Consider the following 23,174-nt stretch of genomic DNA (forward strand, 5'->3'; position numbering starts at 1 on the left):
TCAAGTGCCAGCCAACCTAAAGAGCACAGCCTGTGTCTATGGTGGGTGCTCCACATCAGTGCTACAAAGCTGACCTCTCCCAGGCCTTCACACAAGGCCACCAAATTTTCATTTTTCTATATAATGAAAAGAAATGTTCTGATAAGTTCCTTTCTATAGTATAGAGCTGAAATTGGGCATGAAATCAGTGCTTCTGCCTACAGAGGTCTGCTCAGGCACTGTCCACTGTTAAGACGCTTGCCTATCAACAGCCACTCGAGAAAGAATTTTAAATGGTTTTGTGACGTCAAGGAGGCCCAAGAAAATACTGTCTGGTGCCAAACTAACTCCATCATTGAACGCACACAGGAGATAACACAAAAATAAGTCTTTTGTGCAGTAGCTATCTAATGACATGTTCTAGCATCTCCAATAAGTGAGACGGTCTGGTAGAGGGGTGGCTAAACAAGATGAATTTTTGGAGACTTGTTCTCTAATTTATGATTAACAAGAAGCCAGCTTAATCTCTCCAGTATCCTGCTGCCTGGACAGAATGTCTGCGAGTAACTTGGACCTTGCAGAGGGAAATGCCCTGACTAAGCTACAGCCTACAAAAGTGAACAGTTTAAGCGTGATGGACAAAAAACTGAATCTGTTGAATGAAAAGGTGGACAAATTGTTGAATTTCCAGGAAGACCTGACAGGCAAGCTACAACGAGTTAACAAAGGTGTTGATAATATAGAAAAAGACATTATCAAACTAACAGCATCCCGAGCAGCTCCTGATGAGACTGATGCAATGAAAAAAGTCCTAAAGCTATCGGATGGTACGCAGCTGGCTGATATCCAGAGTATATGCTCAGAAGTATTGAAATTGATGAAAATTGTCCAGCTAGATGCCTCGAAGCATAAGGAGAGGCTGGCAAAGATGGAGAAAAGGGTCGATACGCTGGATAAGGTTATTACGTTCATGGGAGAAATTTTAAAAAATTCTAAAGTAGTGGATTTTATTCTCAAAGGCATTGTTCCCTGGAAAAAGGGGAGTCTGCTGGAAATCCTTGTGGAGGTTGGTTTTGATTTACTGTTCTTGATATCTTCTTTGTGGAGTAGCAGGGCTTCTGGGTTCTTGTGATTTATCACAACATCTATAATTCAGAATTTAATTTCAGTACTGCTATTACAGCTTACTGATGCAACCTTTGAATTGTAAACCTCTAGAAGCAGAGACCAGGGTTCAAAAAGCCTTGGAGGTTTATGTCTGATGCACCTAAAGTGGGTCAGGCAATCCTCTAATAAGTATGATTGCTACTGTAAAAGAAAATTCGGCTTCTGCGATGACGTTCAGATTAGTGACTAAATTGAGCCCCTAATAAAAAGATGTAAGAGTAACACACTGGGAAGGAAGATGTTCCTATTTTCCTGATCAATTCTGATGTCCGAATACCAGTTACTAAAACTTATGCTGACTTGTGTTCATGTAACGAAGCTGATTTGTATCTCCTTAGACATCTCAGTTGTCCTTAGCTGGTTTATAAACCCTCTCAAGATTGTTCGCTCCTCAAATCAAGTAGCTATTCTGTTTGCAAGTGCATCAGTTCCTAGGCATGAGTTTGGAGCCACTTCTTAATTATTAAGGACAGTGAGAGGGAGAACAGGCAAGACCAGTATGTAGCTGGTACAGTGTTTTAGAATGGGTTGTTGCTTTTAAAGATACAGGCATTTGAAATTAATTTTGGCTACTGTGAGTTTTGCGTTTTCACAATAGCTCGTATCCCACTCTGAGAAAGACTGAGAGGAACTGCGTGAGGTGGAATATATGGGATATTTGTTCATTCCAAGGATTTCTTTGTATGTAGGGCTCTTGATTACAGGAAAAATAACTTAGCTTAAATGCCGCAAAATGAAATTGGAGTATAAGTAGTTGTAAGACCTTAAGATATGTCTGTACTTTGATCACAGAATGGCTGCTGGGTAGCAAGTGATACCTGAACTTAGTTTAAAAGCATGAGGAGGTGTATGTAGGTGATCTAGCGGGGGCAACGTGGAGCAAAGCATAGGTGAATATAAAAACAAATGAGCTTGTGTGGGGCCATGTGCTAGCTTGATGTTTCAGATTTGCAGTCTCTTGTATGACAGCGATGTAGACCTGTCCAAAGAGGTCCACAGTTGCACTGGGGTTGCACACAAAAAGAATTTGCTACTTGATTGTTTCTATTTTCCAACCTTTGTTGTTTTGTAACAGCATTGCTGCTTATCGCAGAGCTGGGTTTGCACAAGGTTACTAAGTATGGAGATGGGAGTCAGGAGGTCATGTTTTGATTTTCTGGTGAAGCTGTTTGCTGAGGGTATGACAGCATTCCAGAGATGCCATGGGAATGCTTATGGGAGTATTCTGCTGGGTACGCTTCAAATTAATAAAAGATTATGAATTGAACTTTATAGAACTCAGGCTTAACTCTTTATTTTCAAAAAAAAAACTCCCCAAAACAAAAAATCAGCATTAGACTGTCAAACTTTCTCAAGTTTTTTTTTGCAGGAAGGATTTTAAAAGAATAATGTTCCCCGTGGTCATTGTTGCAGGTTTGATTAGAGCTGTGATAAAAATGGTAATGATGTTTTACAGTCTTAATTTTTTAGATTTTTTTTTTTTTTAGCTAATGGGAAAGGCAGGATTTTCTCTACCGTCAGTAAAGGTTGGACTATGAAAGATTTGATCCCTTAACCCTTTTTTCTAACAGCTGAAGGGGCTGATTTGCAGCATTGATGTAATTAGTTATGTGCAGAAATATTGAAAATGTTGCTTATTTGCTTATAGAAGGGTAGGAGGCTATCATTATAAAATCATTACATTCTATTTTTAACTGTAATTGAAGCTAAGACATATAATGTTATATCTTTCCTATTTTTAGGCAATTTTTTCCTATTTGTTTTGATTGCAAATGTATTTGCTATGTAAAGTGCTTAGTAGTGCTATTTCACAAGTATTACTCCTCTATGTTTTGTTAATTGATGGAAGAAATGGGTTTAAAAATAAAAATGTACTGCCAAAAGAAAAGTCTGTTTTTAATCATGCCAAAGCCATCATCGGTGAAGGTATGTACATAAGAGCTACCATAAAGCTGGAGGCTCTTTGTCTATATTGCCAGGCTCATAGCTCAAATCATGAATACTCTTCTTAGATGCTGTGATAGAAATTTTTATAATATTTATAAACATTGCTTGTCTTTCAGTGACCTGCCAAAAAGCGACAGAATTATATATTTTTTTTCCTTTTCTGATATACCCTTTATCTTATATTCTGCTTTTCTGATATACCCTTTATCTTATATTCTGCTCCCATGTTCTTTCATGTATATGAGTAAGAGTGACGCCAGGCAAAGTTTTTGACAGTTAACGTTTTAAGATATTTTGAGATAATGGAAAAGGGGAGGAAAAGCAATGGTTAACTAAAAATGCAGATTGCAGGTGATAGCGCACATTTTATAGGGTCTAAATACCTGCGCAATTAGAGGAACCCTGTGGGAAATGAACTTCATTGGCTGTAACTTTTATATTCCATTGCCATTTTTAGGCTAAAGACAAACCTGAAGAGAGTGGTGCAAAACCTAAGCATGTGCTTAGTAATAGAGGAACACAAACTGAAAACAAGAAGCCGGTGGAAGGTATGTATAACTCTAGGCATGCTGTAAGCTTTGACTCCAGAATGTGCAGCAGACAGACTGGTAACTGCATCCACCAGTACTAGTAAAATATGGGGCTGTTTTCCCCTTCTCCACAAGAACATCTGTCCCCAAATTGGACCCCACAAAAACCTAGAAACTCGCCAAACTGAATGCATCACCTTTGTTTGGCTATACTATTTCTTTGCTATGGAATTACAATGAGATGAATTAAGAGAGTGGTGCCAGTTCTGGGATACCATGAAGGTAGTGGCAATATTTCATAGCAAACCTCTAAAATCCTTTTCCTCAATGCAGCTGAATCAGCCTTCTTTCTCTCTCCCCCTCTGAAAGGGAGACATGCTGACATAGCAGTATCTTTTTTTTTTTTTTTTTTTTTTTTCCTGATCAGCAAATTTCGTGGCTGTGTCAGGGCTTAGGGAACTTAGGGAAGAGATTCCTATTCAGGATGCATCTGTCAGGGCACTACCCTGTTGCATCCATTATTTTTGCCTGTGGAGTCGCAACAGGGGTGAATGTGATGTTGAACAGGGCCTGTTATACTGTCTGCTTCACAAATTGTCAGTGTATCCCTTAAATTATGGAAGATCCTCTCTTTTGTTTCTTCATTTAGGAAGTGACAAAAATAACAGCCATCTAATCACAGTTCTGACTCAAAAGCTACACAGGTTTGTAAACTAATCTTTCTAACAAATACTCCATGCATGTTGAACCCTGAAGGAAATTACATTATACATTTCCATGGTTAATATTCTCAGCCACTGGTATGAGAAGGTGCTGAAGGACCTTCTTGTCCTTTTGTAAAAAATGCAAGGGGCCTTGTCTCAAGTCCTTAGGGGCTTGATCCCTGGGACTTCAGTGTCTGCACTATCTGCTACATTTGCCCCCAGAGTAACTTCAGATTTGAAAGGTGATGAGCCAAGCCTTTTGTTTCCTTTCCTTTTCTTTCTTTCTGGAAATCCAGCTTCCATCTGGTCCGGAAAGACTGCTGGAAAGTTAGCAGAGCAGTTAAAGCCATGATAAAGCCATGAACATTAATATTGGTTGTCTCAAGCCTTGCTGGTGAGGATTTTGCACCTTTCAGGGGTTTTTTTTGAGCTTTCCAGATGACAGAACTGCATAGGTTGTTTTGAATGGTGGGTTACTTTACTCCTTTCTCTGTCACTTTTGTCAAGGCTTATTCACTATTAATGGTTTGTCTTACTCAGAGACCAAAAGTGGAAAAAAATCAGAGGAAAACAGTGGAGCATTTGAGAAGGTAAACACTTCTAGTGCTACAGCTCAGAAAATTGACTCTAAACTCCAAGTTAAAGAGAGACCAGCACCCCTGCAAGCAGCAGAAGGTGCTGGCAAAGCACAGAGCTCTAAGGTTTGTCAACAACGAAAGGACACTGGTGTCAAAGCTTTGAATCAACACAATGGCCTTCCCTTCGCAAATCAAGACCGTGTAGGGAACCAGAGTGCTCCTGCTAAAGCAAACGATACAGACAGAGCCCCACGTCTCGAAGAGCGCTGCAGGCAGCTTTTTCATCAGAAACTTGGGCAGGATGAACCCAAACCTGTGCGGCTGAGTGCAGCCTCCCGGGAAGCTGCACCCTCCGTGTCCCGGGCCATATCTGACGCAGGGTGCGAAGTGACATGTACCAGGTAATGGCCTTGTTGGTAATTTTCTGTGTGACCTGAAACATTGCATGTGTTAAAAGGAGAAAAAGTAAAGATAGATTATTAAAGCAGCATCTCCCACTACAGTGTAATTGAGGGGGAAAATGGCCATGCTAGAAAAGGAGCAGTGGGACCTTGCAAATGGGTAAGGCAAAGAACTGAAAGCAGCAAGGGCCTCTTAATTCTTTTTTTATGAAGCTAAAGAGTTGGAGTAAATACATGAGATATTTTAGATATGATAATCTTCTGTGTACTAGCGAGATGGTAGGCTGACCACTCCAGGATAACTTGAGGAATGGGACCTTTATAAACCACTCACTCCTTTCCAACTCATCTGTTTCTATAACCATCACAAATCCAAGTGACTTACTTCCTTTGGTCTTCTCAGTGTTTTTAATGGCTTCTTTTTTTTTTTTTTTTTTTTTTTTTTTGTGCCACATGGTCCTTCATTAATCTCTGTAGCCTGATCTTGTAGAGGTGTTTTGAAACACGTCTTTCTTCCTTTTCTTTTTGTATTATTTCTTCAGAATTTAATTTGTAATTGCATTTATTATTTATTGCTCTCCTCCCCCCCCCACCTTTAACTGTCGTTCCTACTTCGTGTTGCCTATTGTGGATAGCAAGGAGTGTGTGTATGTGTGTGTTTTTGTATGTGTGTATGCTCACACACCCACATGTGTCTATTCTTTCACACACACACGCACACACACACACACACACGTGTGTATTACTTTGTATGTACAATTACCCTATTGCCTAGGTGTGCAAATCAGTGTCTCAAGGCCAGACAAGAATGTGGCACTACTTTTGTAAGTGCACGCTTTAATTCAAATACTTTGAATTTATGTTAGTACTTGTGAATATAGGCAAGGCATTTAAATGTTGCTGTGAAATGGGTAGATATCTACTGGGATTAGAGGACTTCTTAAAAGTAACATGAATGAAGATTAAATAGGCAAAATGAATGGAAGTTGTCCTGATGTCAGTGTGTGTCGCTCCACGTGAGAAATGGCTCATTGTAAAGGTTGGCTTGTTGGTATAGTCTGAATACAGAGACTGGGGCCGTCAAAGGACATTTTTCTCTTAAGAGTGCAAGGACATGGCAGGAGAGAGAGCGTGGGAGAAGCTCTCACTACTGTGACCTCTTCTCCAATATTCAGGAACAACTTTGTGTACATTTTGTATGCGTTGTGGTATCGAAATTGGTTGCTGTAATAACTGTGAAAGTGTGAGTCTTTCTGTATTTTGGCCATGAGTTTTAGGCTCTGGCTTGTGAGCCATAGGCACCTCATTGGAAACAGCAGAGTGGGTCCGTCTCAGCTGCCCGCCCTAGTGCTGCCCTGGAGGTTCCCACCTGTGCTGTGAGGATAGCTCAAGGTGTTTGTTAAGCAGTTGTTGAAATGTCACTGTTACCCCTTGGAAATCAGTGCTGGTTGGTGATGATATGCCAGGCAGTGAACTCAAAGGGAGAGGCAGTAGCTTCTGGAACAGCTAGGTAGTTTGGGCAGAGGGCATCAGAGCCCCAAACAGGTTGGTTTGTGAAAGAGGGAGAACAAGAGAAATCTGGAAGGCAGAACCTAACCCAGGAAAAGACCCAGGGAAGCTGCGGTCCTCCTGAATAGTTACCTAATAAGATTTTGGGTTTGAAGTCACATGAGTGTAGTAAATACCCCTCTAAGATGAATGCAAGTTTTAGTGAAGTCTGTAAGCACGCAGAGAAACACAGAAAGAACATTATGTTCCCCTGCTTGGAGAAATGCCCAAGAGTCCTGTTGAGTTCAGGCTTGTCTAGATAGTGGCGGAGGTGTCTGCTCAGAGCTGCCTTCGGTTGCTTTGACAGCCTGCTCCCCCTGAAGTTCAGATTCATAGCATAATGCGAAGGGTGTTAAAGGTGCTAAAAATGAAAAACTTCAGATCCTTATTAGGCAAAAGTGGAAATAATTTCTTTTACAGCATCTCTTGTAATGAGGTGTAGCACTACTTAAAAAGGCAATAACTTTGGGGAAAATTAAATGCATTCTCTCCTGGACATCAGAGATTTTCTTACTATACAACTTGAGCCTCCAGTTGTGTTCAGGAGCCTCACTGAATTCAGACTATATGCTCATGATAAGGCGTAACAGCTGACTCAAAATTTATGAGACAAATATTTTTGACAGAATTTTAAAGTATAGAAGATTAGTTTTTAATCTGTATTTTTTCTGGTAAGATTAAAAAAAAATGTAAGTTTCCAGTAGTTGGAATGCCAAGGAAAGTGACAGAATGAGATAATTTATGAAAGTTATGTTTTTAACAGAAAGTTGTGGAAAGAATGCTATCCCATAAAAAGATAAAAAAACAGTCCTGCATGCTCAAATGTCAGCCAACTGGAAGAGGGCTTGGACACAAACATTCAGATTTGCCAAGTTGTACAAGCAGTCAGACGTTTAGACACTCAGCTTGTAACTTGTGAAAGTGATCGCTACCTCCTCTGCTCAGATGAGTGGTCTTCTGTTAAACCAACTGCAGTAACTGGGAAACGAGGATGAGTGAGCTTTTAGATGAGATTTATGCCTCATTTTGTGTGACATATTTCATGCCCAGCAGAGGGCAAACACCTACATAGGCAGAAAGCGTCAGCACACCTTTTTGGTAACTCCCCATTTAGCACTGTGAATGTTTCTTAAGGGAATTGCACAGCTAAATTTCCTTAATTCATAGAAATATGTGATTTAAGAAGGCTGTAAACATTTTTGTTCCATCAAGTTATTCAAAGCAAGATAATTGTTAACTGTTTGCTCTCCAGGATATCCATCAGTGTGCATATGACTGAAATGAAAGAACAAACTGAGGTGACCAAGGAAGGAAGCTTAAATGATCAAAGAGGTAAAAGTTCTAAAGCAAAATCTCCATCCTCCACACCACCAGAAGTAGAAGCAGTTAAACAGCTGCCTGACAAATTAAAACTTAAACAGAGTCCTAAAAACACCAGCACTGAGCCAAACCAAGAAGTGAAAGGGGACAATAAGCAAAGTCAACCTGCATCTCAAACAGAAAAACAACAGACATTACTCAGCAAGTCCAAAGCAGCTAAAAAGGCTGAAGAGAAATCAGAATTAAAGTGCAAGCCCATAACCTCACAGAATACCTCTGCAAAGGAGTCAAAGAGAGATCTGGGGATAGAAATGAAAATCCATCAAGAAACCACCAAAGCAGAAGAATCCCTGAAGGATATCAACTCTGAGAGGAGAGCGTCTGAGTTTGCATCTTCAGGAGGAAGTGGAAATGATGCAAGTCAGTGTACAGGAACTGCACCAGAGAAGATTAAACCATCAGGAGCTAGTAAAGAGCTTCCTAAACAGGATGAAATGATTATTGGTAAGTTGCTCACAATTACTCTCAAACATTTATGCTGAGGTTTGTGCTAGCTGCAGCTGTGCTCATTAGACCCCCCCTCGTATTTTAAAGTTCAAGAGCATTTGCTTAAACATCACATATACTTTTGACCTTTTGGTATTGAAAACAACTGAATTCACATTTGTAGGATTTCCTTTAATAGTAATTTTCCCATTTTCAGTCATGCAGGCCGAGTATGAACACTATTTTCAAGTTTGAATCCATTTAAAGGGTATTTTCAGGGGAAAAAATCATTTAAAGTAAGATTGGGAGAAGTATATGTGTATTCAGAAGTGTGCCTCTTTTCAAAAATATCCTTTGCTTTTTGAAGGGAGGGGACGGGATAAAACATTTATTCCATAAGATAAAGAATGTGCAATCTGGGTATGTCCTAGTAACTATGAATTGGAGTTCAGAGGGCAGCAAAATATAGGAAGAGTAACTGGTTGTGGTCTTTGTTATGCTATTAGTCACAGATCTCTATTTGGTTACTTTGTGAATATTGATTGTCCTGGATTTGGCTTTCTCAGCAGTGGCTGGAGATGAACAAAATACATGTTAAATTGTGGCACAAGATATTTGGAGTTTAACTGTGCAATTGCTTTGAAGTATTCTAGTTTTTAAACTGCCAGATATTTTTGTAAGGTGAATCTTTCTCTTAAGCAGTAAATTAAGATGTTGATCTTCTAGAACTTTACTATATTAAAAAGCAGGGGTTGAGAGCTAGGAGGTAAGAATCCTGTTCTCAGTTGTGGACCTTTATTCCTCATCTGCAAAAAGACGTTAATAGCAAAAGTTCCTCAGCTGAAGCAACAGAGATTTTTGGACATTGGCAGCACCTTGCTTCTGCCAGCTCTCTATAAATGCAAAATATTTTTTTGAAATCCTTGTTTGGTAAAGTACTTGAGCATGTGTTCTTAACAGAGTATCATATAAATTAGCAAATAATTCCATTGTTTCTGGTTATTTTTCTTACGTTCCTCTCCTAAAAATAGCAAAGGAGTAGCATGCTTAGTGTTACCCAGGTGCTTCAGTGCTTGTCTGAATTCCAGCAGAAGAAAAAGCGATGGGATGGTAGAGGAACATGAGGCAATGAGAAAAGATAGGAGAGAGGGCAGTGCTTTACTAAAGCACTGTAGTAAAGTTCTGTTTGGGTCTGATTTATCTGGGTGCTTGTTTGTCCCCTTGGTATTTCTCCCGTAGAGCCGCCCCCCCCCCTCCCCCGACAACAAAAATGCTCAGCACTGGGGAGGGGAGAAGCTGTGCTTGTGTGTTTGCAATCCCAGCTCTGCTTCAGCAATGCCTTTGAGTAACTGGGTTTGTCCTTTCAGCAGCAGTGATGGTGAAGGAGGGGGGAGCTCAGGAGAGTGGCTTTTGTGGAGCTGTGGAGCATGAGGATGCCAGGAGCATGTTAGGCAGTTGACGCTTCTCATTATACTTCCACGCATTACCTCGTGTTTGCTGTTTTGTGGGTTGAAAATGCTGGTGTGAGGGTGCTGACACTGAGTGCAGTGATTTGTGGAGAAAACACCTCATGACTGGGCTGTCTTCTCTTTAGATGACAGCCCTTCTCCTCCAGCTCCTTTTGAACATCGTGTAGTGAGTGTCAAGCAAATGGAGGTGACAACGTGCTACTCTGTGTGTCGCCATGAAGTACTAGGGGGGTAAGTCTGTCTGTCCCTAATGCTGTGCTGCAAGTGGTGGCCAGGGCATGAAGAAATGGAGTTACTTGGTGAGCTAGGGCTCTCTCTTCCTTGCACGGCTCTGTGACGCCCGAGTAAGGCAGGTCCAAGCCTGCCGCAGCCGGCGGGTCAGCAGGTGTTTTGTGGCTGGTGGGGCTCAGTAGCACTCTCCTGTAGCAGCTTGCGGAGCAATGGCTACCAGCTCACTGCTTTTTACTATATGGATTTGACTACAGTAAAAGGTGATGCAAACATATCTGATGCAGTTATTTGTAGCACTTCTTATGAATATCCTCTCTACACTTTTTATACAGTCTCTTTCCATACTGCTCTTACTCTCAGTGCTTTAAATTTTGTAAGATAAGCTGGTGAGGGCTGAAGGCCAGAGCAAAAAGAGAGAAAAGTTTGGCCTAGGATAGTAGAGCATGGAGCGTGTGGATAGGGTGTCAGATCCTTCTATTCCTCTTGTCATCATCAAGACCTTGTGTGCTATTACAGTTGCTGGGCTCCTTGTACCTCCTATTGACTTCTCCCCACTCCCTCCAAGGTTCTTAGATGACTGATTTGAGTCCCAGTTCTTTATTCAGACCCCTGCTTGTGATCTTGGGTGACTGCTCTCTGCATCTGCTCTAACAATCCTGGCCACAGCTGGAGTCATGAGAAAATCTATAACCTTCAGACAGATTTCAGAGCATCTGAAGCCAGCAAAGCTCATTAGGTCAGGCAGCTTCCATAATCTTTTTTTCAGTGCTGAACTGCATATTAAACAGAATGAAGGGAAAATTTGTAATTATTTTGACCTTACATTTAGGTTTCACTCATAGGAAGTCTGCAGCTGCTTCAGCCTTTGTATTCTTGTATACTTACTTATCAAACAAGAAGGTCTGATTTACAGGCTGACCTAAGTACAAATATAGCTTAGTAAGTATAAGCCTGGTGATGCAATAGCAGAAAAGATGGTGTTTAAAAATCATCCCAAGGGACATTAATATAACTGGATGGCTTGGGGGAGAATTTACAACATGCAAGAAATGCAGCCTGTGGAGTGGCTACAGTTACTGGTGTTGCAGTCATTAAAAAAGTTATGAGATCAGGACAGAAATATCCTTGTTAATATACCCACTAACACATCACTGAAGGACAGCAAGTGGGTATAGTTACAGAACCAAAAAAGAATATCGTCAGGTCATGATACCACTGTGAAATGTAGTAATATGTAGGGAGCATAATATTTTAATGTAAGCATTGAACAACTGGCTGGAAAGATAAAACTAATCCTTCATAAGCTGAGAGAAAGAGGAGATTCATGCTGTTGGCCACCTGATTCTGTTCACTTTGTACCATGCTATTTTTAATCAACGATAAGAATAGTTGTTTGAAAAGCTTCTCTGGTGAGTTGTGTTAAACCGTTTTCCCATCCTTTGCTTTGCATCAACAGGGGACGTTTTGGGCAAGTTCATAAATGCACAGAAATATCAACAGGTCTCAACCTGGCAGCCAAAATCATAAAAGTGAAAGGAGCAAAAGAAAAGGTAATTATGTTATTGTAAATCTAAATGAGCAAATCTTGTAAATCTCATGTATTACAAGCACCTCCATACCACTTCACTGAATCAGCTCTGAAGAATTAGCATCTCACTGTGTAGTATCCAGTATTGTAAAATCTGTCTTAGTGGATATTAGAACTAACTTTCTATGACTGTTTGTAATCTCCTGTGCTTGTGATTAAACCTTTTGTTTGTTTGAGACTTGTGATATGGCTGTTGCTGGGTTTTACAAATAGTTGCATTTGAATATGTTGGTATTTAAGAAGCGTATTTGCTCTTTTTTTTTGTTAATTTATTATTTTTTCAGGAGGAAGTAAAAAATGAAATTAACATCATGAATCAATTAAATCATGTGAATCTGATACAACTTTACGATGCTTTTGAAGGCAAAAATAATATCACTTTGATCATGGAATAGTAAGTATGAAAGATCTCGGCATTGTCAGATACTTGGTTTTGCTCAGGTCGCTAGAGGAATTAAGGAAAAATACATCTGAGGTGTGAGAAAGACTGGGGTGTTTTCCCAGCCTATGAGAAAGTTGATTCCTTTTTCAAAATGAAAAATTTGCATTTTGAATGTAACTTCTTTAGGTTAAAAATCATATTTCATAAGATTGTTATTTAAACAAATGGTAAGTAAAGCAGCATTCCAGAGTATGAAACAAATTGCAAGATGGTTGATGAAAAGCTTTGCTATAATTTTTCATTTGAGAGCTTAGCTTACAGGCCTTGACATTATTGTCCCTAGCTACCAAATTATGTAAAGGTGCTGGAGATAATTAAAAGATCATAGTAGAGAAAAAGACAATGTGAGAGACCCAGGCATGAGAAGAAATGAGGTATCTTAAGTAGACCTAGAAAAGGTGTGGAGAAACCAGAGAAGTGATTTGCTATGTGCATGGTCTAGCTCCTTTTGAATTTTTGAGGATTAATAAAGATACCCTATTATTTGAGGCTGAATAAGAATTTTTGTCAGCATTAAATACGGAACAAACCCAAAGAGGATTTGATGAAATTTTTCTAGCAGAACCTCGTTAGAGCTATGTCTGATGTTGTTTACTCTTTATGTGCAAAATAAATTTCAATTGGCATTTTGGGTAGAACAACTTTGAATATGAGAAGTTTCATTTAATAAGTTTTATAGATTGACTTTTATTTTCTCTCTGCTGTCAAGATGATGTTTGCGTAATAGGTACTTTGATACTCCTTCTGGTATCTTCAGTGTTGCTGGCTGTGTGGTTCTGGTTTGGGGCTTTTTTGCTGAATGTTTGCAGCAACTTGGCCATTTTAGAAGGTACCATAGACTGATGCACAATTCCACGCTCAAAAATAAGTCTCTTGAAGTTTTGAGAATACTGATGTGCTTTAGATTGGGGTATATTGCTAGGATCTTTGTTAAATTAGAAACTCAATTTTCCAACTTGGAAATAAATTGAGCAATTAAGGAGTCTTACTGTTTTTAACACTCCTCTATGTCAATATTTTAGTCTTGATGGTGGTGAATTATTTGACCGGATCACTGATGAAAACTACAATCTAACAGAGTTGGATGCAATCCTGTTTACCAAGCAAATTTGTGAAGGAGTCCACTACTTGCACCAGCATTATATTCTCCATTTAGATTTGAAGGTCAGTAGTTTCTGCTCTCTGCTCTTTAATGACACTATGATGTGGGCCATGACAAAATCACCAAGCATGGAGATTGCGGGAACAGGATCGTTTCTCTTTTCATTGATTTATTTCATAATGAAATACTTGATCCATTGTGGCTACTGAATTAAAATAAGCTTTGAAGAATTATTTTTTTTCTTCAGTGTCTGGTAGCTTGCCCAGAATGGTGAAATAAACAGCGTTCTCTGCTTTGGCCTCTCCTGGATGAGGAGTTTTGCATTTTGTCTGAAATTAAACCATACCCTTTCTTGTCATTTAAAAGAACCCAACAAAACAAACAAACAAAACAAACCACATTGGAAAGAAGTGCCTGCAGTCTTCCAACCTCTTCTCCCCTATCCCACACAACTGTATTCGAGTAACTATTCTGTCGTCTTCCTATTGTTGGCATTTCTTAATGCCTGGAACTAAACTGTGGCAAAATGGTAGTGTGTTTTCCTAATGGTTCCTTAATAGATTTGAGTAGGAACTCGCTTGTTTTTTCCTGTTTATACAATGCCTTAAACAAATGATGTTAGTTTAGTCTAGCTGGCCTAGAGACGTTTCTGCAATTATATTAAGTTTGGATTTTTCTTTCCCAGTGACAAATATTCTCATTGGAAAATCCAAATCTTTGCCTTTGTCGGCAAACCAAAGCGTGCATTTGACATGCTTCCTGTGGTCTTTTATGTGGCATTTATAACTTTACGGAGTTACATTTGTACTTTCACAGTAAATCTAGCTTGATCCAGTTACCAGGCTGACTCTAACATTTTATGCAGAAGGCCTTTTTTCTTTCAAAATCCATCTCTTACCTGTGGTGAAATATAGAAATGTTGTTATAGAGCAGCAGAAGTTAAACTTGTGTATGGAGCTCCAAAACCAAGTCTTTTACAAACTCAGATGGGAGGATGCCAGAGCCAAATCCTTCTCTCCCTTGGTAGTAAGGAAAATAAAAGAAATATCCAAAAATAATGATTAAAACCTCTATGAATTTCTGCTTGTTCTTCTACTAGATGTGTCTCAAACAGTTGTATATTTAACTAAACACATCTTTATTTTTTTTAGCCTGAAAACATATTATGTGTAAATCACGTAGGAAACCAGATTAAAATTATTGACTTTGGATTAGCAAGGAGGTAAGAGGGTTCAATTATCAATTTATTATAAAACACTGATGTGTTTTTTGGTAGTTCTTCTTAAATATTTTGTTTATGCATTTTGATAGCTCTGAACTGATTCTGATATGCGAATGAACAAAGTAGTATGCTCCTGCAGGCATGAATTTTCTGCTATGTGCATTAATTATCTAATTACTTTTTCAAATAACATTTCTATTGGATAAAGCTATACTGCTATTCTAATTATCTTAAGATGCTCCCCAGTGTAGTTTTTACTCTAGGGACTCAATGAAGATTCTTAGAGACTTCATGACTACTGAGTTTTATTGTACAGGTTCTAGTTGTGTACTAAACTCCTTAGGCAGATAAGCCGATTGCAAAATGAAATGCATGTTTGAGGCATCCTGTGTGAAATGAGAAACGCTGAGAGCGCTATGGTGTTATCTCTATGCTTTTCCTTTGCTTGCTCTGAGTTTTTGTTAGAGGAGAGCTGTGGGAGTATGAGTCTATTCTTCTAGAACAGATAGCAATGACACCAGTATGTATACTTCTCTGAGTACTTCTTTTCTAAACCCTGTAAGGCTACTGTATATTTCTGTTTTCCCAAATTACTCTTAAAAGAAAAAAAATTTATAGAGAAATACCAAGGTTTCGTACATATGTACAACAGAAATGCATACACTGAGATTAAATTATGGCTCCTCTTGAAATGGAGGTTCAAGATGCAAGCTCTTACTAAAGCAGGACTGAAAACTAGATTTTGGAGGTGTAAAAACAGCACTTTACTAATGTGTTCTGTCTGTGTATGCAGACACAACTTACACTGCCAACAGTGGCTGTTGTTAGTGATGCAGTGTCTGTGGCCTTCTTTTTAAGTACGGAAAACAGAATCCTCTTCTCCATATATGGATCACTGGTTTGCTTGTTACCAAGCCCAAATAATCCTCTTCAGAGTTGCACTTGAGCAGTTACATAATGCTCATATCTGTTATCTAGACCTTCACCCTCAGCAGTAGCTGATGCATCCTACTGAACAAAGGTCCTCCAAACCTGTTTTAATGAAAGCTGATTTAGTCATTTGGTGTTGCACAAGATTTGCTGGAAAGTATCCTGTGGAGCCTGTCAGAGACTAAAGCTCTTGCCCCTCTGTAGGGGAGGCCTTTCCAAGTTTTATTGTCCTGTTACTTCCTTCTGGTTTTGCTCTGGCGAAGGGGTAAGCCGGTGGTGTATTACCCCGCCATTACAGCAAAATTCACCAGTTTATCCTTTAAAGCCTTTAATGCTGTTCTGTGCCTGAGTGAATCTGCTGTGCTTTGACTGTTCTTTTTGCCATTTCTTTTTTATATTTACTTTTATTATTTTTAACACAAGTATGAATGTGTTTCCCTAACCTGTTGGCAGCATTGATACCCCTCTGTTTCTGATAAAAGGTACAAACCTTGTGAGAAACTGAAAGTTAATTTTGGCACTCCGGAATTCTTGGCTCCTGAAGTGGTGAACTATGACTTTGTTTCCTTCCCGACGGACATGTGGAGTGTGGGTGTCATCACGTACATGCTGTGAGTAAGCCCGTGAGGGGTCGCAGTGGTGACACCAAAGACTCCGCAACAAGAGGCGGGTGGCGGGTACCTGCGGAGCAGGAGTGCAGCAGCTGCTGGGCCCGTCCGCGTGCCACTCTGCCCAACTCATTGCCTTAGAGGAAACAGACCTTTCATGCAAAGGCACCTTGCTGTGGGTGTGAATTCTTTGTACAACAAATAATCTTTCTCTGTAAATATTTAAATGTTTGCCTCTCTTACCTTCTTATTTAGTGAAAGAAAATGAGTCAGGTCTTATTTACTAAGAAAAGTTGCCCAAAGCATGTCAGAATTTTCATTTTCATTGAATTCTTGGGCACTTAGGTTAATTTTCATTTTAAATCTGATCATTTTAGCAGCTGGGACTTGGTGCTCACAAAGGAATTAGTGTTGGGGATGTTAGGCTATGCATCTAAACAACAAACGTCTTTCAACAAATGGGGAAAACTTCTGTCTGGCATCTGTGTGGTGGCCACAGGAGGCTTGTCTGTCCAAAGCCTTCTCATGAGTTGGCACTGCATCCCAGAATTTTTCATAACTGCTTTCCATGGTCTGGACGAATCTCTGTTTTGAATTTATACGTTAGCCAAAAAGCAATTGAATGGAGTGATAAATTATTGAAGGAATAAATCTGGGTTTAGAGACCAATTGAAAAAAGTACTCTGTTGTTCAAAGTTTCGTTTAATTCAAGCCAAATCTGAATGTGGGCCTTGAGCCCCCCCCCAGCATTCCTGGTTGACAAAGGGCTAAAGCATGCACCTAGATCCTCACTAAATTAATTTATTTGGGTATCCATTAGCAGTGCTCCCTCACTTAGCTGAGTAAACTGCTGGAGAGTAACACTAACATTAATGCTTTTTTGCTCCGAACTGTTGGCTTATGTTGGTGGAGACTGAGAAGTGGAATCCCCACTGTCGGGAGTACTTCCTCTCGTACGCTAACCACAACTGTAACTGTATATACTAACTGCTAGTCTCGCTCTCTTTCTATTTCTCTCTCTTTTTGTTTTTTGTTTTTTTGATGTGTTTTAAAGGCTTAGTGGCCTGTCACCATTCCTGGGAGAAACTGATGCAGAGACGATGAATTACGTAGTCAATTGCAGCTGGGATTTTGATGCAGAAGCATTTGAACAGCTATCAGAGGAAGCAAAAGACTTTATTTCCAGACTACTTGTGAAGGAGAAAAGGTACATTATTCTGTGATGATCAGGACAGTTGCACCTCCTAATATCACTGAATTTCTGCTAGCTAAGTGTTTGGATTGCAACCAACAAGATATGACATTTTTGTATGTTGTATCTGTGCTTACTGGGTATTTCTACAGATTCAAAGCCCCTATTTAAAATGAAAATGACAGTGTACCTTGACTGAAGAGAGCTACCTTCCACAATAACATCAGTATACGCAGAGTAGAGGAAATCTGGAAGGATTGTTCCTTGCTATGTAGGTATCAGTATTTCTTCTCTGAGCAAAAGCTGTTTCTTCTGTTACTTTGGATTTTCACAAACAGTGACGCAAATTGGAAGAAATGTTTCTTGAATCCTGTGAAGCATAAATGGAAGCTGTAGCTGTGAAAATGTGCATTGTTTTCTTCTGAAGTGCTCTAAATGCATTTGGGTGATATTGAGAAGCATTTGGGACTTAACTCTGCGTGTGGCTTCTCAGTCTTGGCTGCACTGAAATAAAAAGTAATTGTACGTATGGGGTTAGAAGACAGAATGAGGGCGATACTGATGTCAGACCAAGACTGTTGTTCCCCAACTGCTGAGTTGGGGAAAGTGGGTGTAGAAACTTTTCTCTTCTGAATAGCAGTACAAAACTAATCAAAACAGGAAACGAGGCACACAATGAAAATGGATCCTGTTTTCAAAAGGAGTTCAAAGGAGTGCTTAGAGCATTGACATCTGCCAGATCATTACCTAAACTAGACTGATCAATGCTAATACTAATTATATTTTAAATAATCAGTCACGTGAAAAGTTAAGAATAAACAAACAGCAGAGGAATAGTCAGCAGGAGTCACAAAAGGGTTTTTTTTCAGACTCTGCTGCTGATTTGCTATGACACCGTAGATAATCTTTGCAGTCTTAGTCTTCTATCTATCTACGCAGTGAGAATAGGGACTCCATAGGGACACTGCAAAGTCTCATAGAAGCTGCGAATGAAAAGACTGTGCAATAAAAGAACATTATTACTAAAATACAGAGAGGAATGACTAATTGGCCCAGTTGTTCATGAGGCATAAGGCCAGCCTACGCTCTCCTATGCATCTTTGCCATTCTGAGACGGCTGGGCTGGGCTGGTGCAAGAGCAGTCTGAGCCTTTCCTCGCTACTGAAACTGGTGCAAGCTGCTGGTTGGGTCTGAGTCTTCTCTTTTGAGTGTCAGCTGAGACAAGCAGGAGCTAAGCATAGGGGACTGAGGCTTTCATTTTGAAAAATGCAAGTTAAACTCTTTTCTTAGCCTTTCCATTCCCCCAGTTTTTCTCTATCATCATATTATTTCTTGAGGCTTTTGGAGACATCCTCATATTTGGGCCCATTATTGAGTACCTGGATGTAGTGTGAGTTTTGCTTAATCCAAGTTAAAGGTGAATACATATCTATGCCTTTTAAATATGGGGCATAGACAGATAAGGAACATCCTATGTTACTACTACTGTCTTATTTTTCTGTATTCACTAATTCTCTTTGTGAATTTCTTCATTAACGTAACAAAAATCGTGCATCAGTTGCGGGCAGGTTTAGCTCAGTTGGATAGAGTGTGGTGCTGCTAATGCCAAGATCATGGGTTCAATCCCCATATGCGGCTATGCTGAGGGTTGGACTAGATGATCTCCAGAGGTCCCTTCCACTATGGGAACATCTATGAACACTCTATGAATATCTATGAAACTGATGAATCTATATAGCTGTACAGCATTCAAGCACCCGGCAATCAACGCACTGCAGCCCCCCTGGCAGCTCTTTACTCATGTCTTATATGGGGGAGTGCAAAATGTCATGCAGACACACATGCACTGAGGTGACTAGCATCTAAAAATGCCTTTCCACTCAGTTTTCTGTTGGTGTATTTAAGGCAGTTTCTTTGATTGGTAATATTGAGCAGCACAGGGTACTGAAAAAATAGCAACTGTGGTAGGTGTGTTTACATGGCATCTTATCGCGCAGCTGCCGGATGAGCGCAACGCAGTGTCTGAAGCACGAGTGGTTAAACAATCTGCCTGCCAAAGCCAAGAAGTCCAAGTGTCGCCTGAAGTCCCAGCTGTTGTTGCAGAGTTACATGGCTCAGAGAAAATGGAAGGTAAAGAGATGAAGCCTGGAAAATCTTATTTCTAGAGGGACAATCAGCTCAGTGCGGGCAGGGTCGTTATTTCCTTTTCTGTAGGCTGATGTGCTTCTCTGCACAGGGCAAGAAAGAGTTCTTGTAAATGAGTTTGGGAATTCTACTTTCAACTGCAAATTAAATTCTCTCCTGCAGAATGATATTGCTTCTATCTTTAGCAATTTGTCTTTCAAATTATTATACTTTCTTTGACTTGGTGTTTACAGATGTTCTTTTTTAAATTTTTTCCCCTCCCTAGATGCTTCAAATACTACTCAGTTTACGTTAAATGATCTTTCCCTTCAGATAGGAGAGACTTATTTGTTGACGACAGTTGTATTGTTCTTTTGCCGCTATGTGGTAGGGATACAACCAAAGGTTGTTTTGCACCTCCCATAGTAGAACTATGGGAGAGAAGAAAAAATTAGGCTTAAGCCCATCCAGAGAACTCGATGCACTTCACAACCTTGGAAAATTACTTGATCTTCCTGATGATCTTGGGCTTCTTTGGAACTAAGTTTGAATTAATAAGTAATAGATTTCTTCTATTGGAGTGCCTGTTGGATTGCAGATGCTCAATCCTGAAGGACAGACACAATGATCTTGTTACAGACAAGCCTGTGGAGATGTGAGGAAAACATAGTGAAATTAGTTTCGTGTTCCTTTGCTACTACAGAATTGTAATACATTGCCCAGGAGTTAAACCTGAGGCTTACATTTTTCCATTCCTGCACTCCAGCTGTTTGGTCACAGGCTTTTGCACTTGCATTAAAAAGCATTATCTAAAGATATATTATTACGTGGTTTGTAACAGCATTGCAGTCTGTTCTGCAGTCATCACTGGTTCCCCAGCACAAAGCCTTCCATGATCCCTTGTGGGGAGGATTTGAGCATCATCCTTCAGGATTCTTAACATTACCCTGATGACTGGCAGCCGCTTTGCTTTTCCTCCTGTCAGTACGCAGAGGCCCAAACTGCAGCAGTTGGTCTGTTGCATGCCGGTAGGTAACTAGGCTGCTGACAATGCAAAGACAGGCAGGGAAAGCTGGTGGACCTCTTCTCAGCTGCTAGAAGAGTTCCTCTGGTGATTTATTTACTTGGCACCTCTGTGTAGGAGGGATGTCAATTTTATGGTATGTGAAACGGTGCTTTTGGCAGCTGTAGGTGAATGGTGGTACACTGCAAGCTAGCTGGCTTCCCTGAGGCTGAGTCCGTGCTGTTTTTTGGACCTTGTATGAAATTGTCACCAAGTTAAACGGGTTTCTATGCAAAAAAAAAAAATAGGACTTCAGCTAGGAAAGGTATAACACTGTCTGTAATATGCAGAAAACATAGCTGTTTTGCACTGCATTTTGCAAAAGGTGTGGGACGTTAGTGGCAAAAGAAATGTCTTTTTTTCCGACTTGAGCAGAACTCATGTCAGCCACAGAAAATGTCCTTCACCTCAGTCACTCACATTTGGACTCTTGTTTTGTTCACAGAAACATTTTTATGTGGTGGCTGCTGCCAACAGGCTGAAGAGATTTCAGAGCATGTCTGTCAAGCTTGCATGAGCTTGTATGAAACATCTACGCTGCTGCACATGGGCATCTAGCCATGAAAGGAGGACTCATTTTTTTCATTAACTTCTATCACTTTCTTTTATAACATAAGATTTTGTGTCTGTTCTTCTCAAGTATTATGTGCATTAGAGTGCTTAGGTTCCAGAAACACCTCAGGGCAGAAGCACAGAAATAATCTCTAAAAGCAGAAGCTACCTGGCTTGTTTTTGCAAGTTTTTAGTTATTGGAGATAGTGATACGAAAACGTGGCTCTTAGAGGGACTGTCTTCTTGCTGAAGACCTTAATTCTACAGAAATTTGTTGGTATGTTTACACCAGAAAACACTTCAGCAGTTTTCTGATTTCTCATATCAAACAGAAAATCTCTGAAGACTTTTTCTTCACTGCTGATGTAGTTGATCAATTTTAGAGCACTGCCACAGCTGTGGCACTTCCCTCCCTCCCCCCCCAAGTACCTATTATTTAAAGCAAAAGAGTTTGGATATCCTGTTTTTCTGTCATTTTTCCAAAAAGATTGCATCTTTTCCCTCTAAAACATGACAAGCAAAACTACTCAGTTGAATACTTATATGTGTATATATATGTTTGTGTGTGTGTGTATTTATATGCACACAAACTGATTAGTGTGTTTTTGTATGTATATATAACACTAGATATATATAATATATAATCACACATACATACATACATACATATATATATAAAGTAATTCTACTATCTCCTTTAAAAAAATAGTCACTGAATATTTTGGAAATATGAGAAATCCTGGTATCAAAGCAAATCAAGTGAATATGTCCATTGCTATTTTTAATGGTGAGCTGAATTAAATTGAGATAATCTTTTTCAGGAAGATGATATTTCCAGGCATTGAATTATACGTTGTTAAAACTTTTAAAGGTTTCTCATTGACTGTCACTGCAGCACTTAAGTTTGTATGTTTTTAGTCTGAGGACTTTTTTTTTCCCTTCTCCTTTTTGGCAAATGTGAAGAAGTCTATCCAAGAAGTTGACATGTTGTGATATGTAAAATAGTTTTGTTGTTGTTCAGCGGCTGGGAGATGGTGCATTGCAGGACTCTGCCTTTGGCCCAGTAAAGAAGCTAGAGCCCCTTTTCCGTTTAGTTCTCAAACACTTGGCTTTTTCCTCACAATATTAACTTATTTGTGTTTTTAAAAAGAAATATTTTCCTGATGTGTAAAGAGTTGGAGCCACTTACAGTCCCTCAGCTAATAGAATAACATTTTTTTACTAAGCTTGTGGTTTCCTTTATTCCTCCTGTTCTAGATTCTGCAAAACTCAGCATGAGCTGAATAAGCTCTTTGGGAGGAAAAAAAAAAAAGAAAGAAAAGCTAGCACTGTTAAAACTAGCTTTTCAGCAAAGGCATCAGCAAGCCACTGTCAAGCTCCCATTTACTTTACGGACTTCACATCCCTTGAATTCGGAAACAGCAGTTACTAATAAAGAGGATTAAGAATGGCTTATGCTAGTCTAGTTGTCTTTCCCACTCTAGCGCTTTTCACTTTGCTTGCACCTGAATTCTGGATTTCTGCAGCATTTCCAGAATCAAGTTGGAGAAGAATTAAAATCAAGTGAAATAATCTTGATTAAAGTATTACCTTCCATGAAGGCCCACTGTTGTTCATGTTTTCCTTTCACAGTGGTACTGCATGCTAAATATGGTTATATTCATTGGTATGTATATTTATGAATTAAGATTAATAAATTACATTAAAATGAAAGTGACCTATTACTCAAATTTGGTTTTAACTGAAGAAATAATAATTAAAAAAGGGCATCTTTTACTAGGTCATAAGTACAGAATATTAACCCATTAGGCTGGTCTCTTCCCCATCCTGAGGACTCTGCTCCATACTGCATCACATTTTAAAGACTGGGCATTTTGTGACAGCTCTTTCTGAATGTGGGCGATAGATTTTTCTCTGCTTATCAGATGGTTGGTGTCCATTCCAAAATGAAGTTGTCATTACAGTTCTGAACTGTAATCAGGAACTTAGCT

At 39.5% G+C, this 23,174-nt stretch overlaps 1 protein-coding gene across 1 annotated transcript; it reads left to right on the forward strand.

The window, feature by feature from the left end:
• Window positions 1-415: 415 nt before the first annotated feature.
• Window positions 416-22,900, forward strand: MYLK3 (myosin light chain kinase 3). The gene is made up of 13 exons (XM_062586077.1): window positions 416-1,045; window positions 3,551-3,641; window positions 4,868-5,306; window positions 8,107-8,678; window positions 10,255-10,360; window positions 11,817-11,910; window positions 12,233-12,342; window positions 13,413-13,554; window positions 14,644-14,714; window positions 16,127-16,255; window positions 17,307-17,459; window positions 19,442-19,574; window positions 21,077-22,900. Exons 1-13 carry the CDS (start codon window positions 533-535, stop codon window positions 21,146-21,148), a joined length of 2,625 nt encoding a protein of 874 aa, XP_062442061.1. The 5' UTR covers window positions 416-532; the 3' UTR covers window positions 21,149-22,900.
• The last annotated feature ends 274 nt before the right edge of the window (window positions 22,901-23,174 follow it).

This window comes from Rhea pennata, chromosome 13 (genome assembly GCF_028389875.1).
Source record: "Rhea pennata isolate bPtePen1 chromosome 13, bPtePen1.pri, whole genome shotgun sequence".
Classification (NCBI taxonomy): Eukaryota; Metazoa; Chordata; class Aves; order Rheiformes; family Rheidae; genus Rhea; species Rhea pennata.

Bases quoted from the DNA above. Each gene is read 5' to 3' on its own strand.
- MYLK3 (XM_062586077.1), top strand. From the start codon at position 533: ATGTCTGCGAGTAACTTGGACCTTGCAGAGGGAAATGCCCTGACTAAG. The intron at 8,679-10,254 runs GTAAGTTGCTCA...TCTTCTCTTTAG, and splicing joins ACAGGATGAAATGATTATTG to ATGACAGCCCTTCTCCTCCA. The intron at 16,256-17,306 runs GTGAGTAAGCCC...TGTGTTTTAAAG, and splicing joins GGTGTCATCACGTACATGCT to GCTTAGTGGCCTGTCACCAT.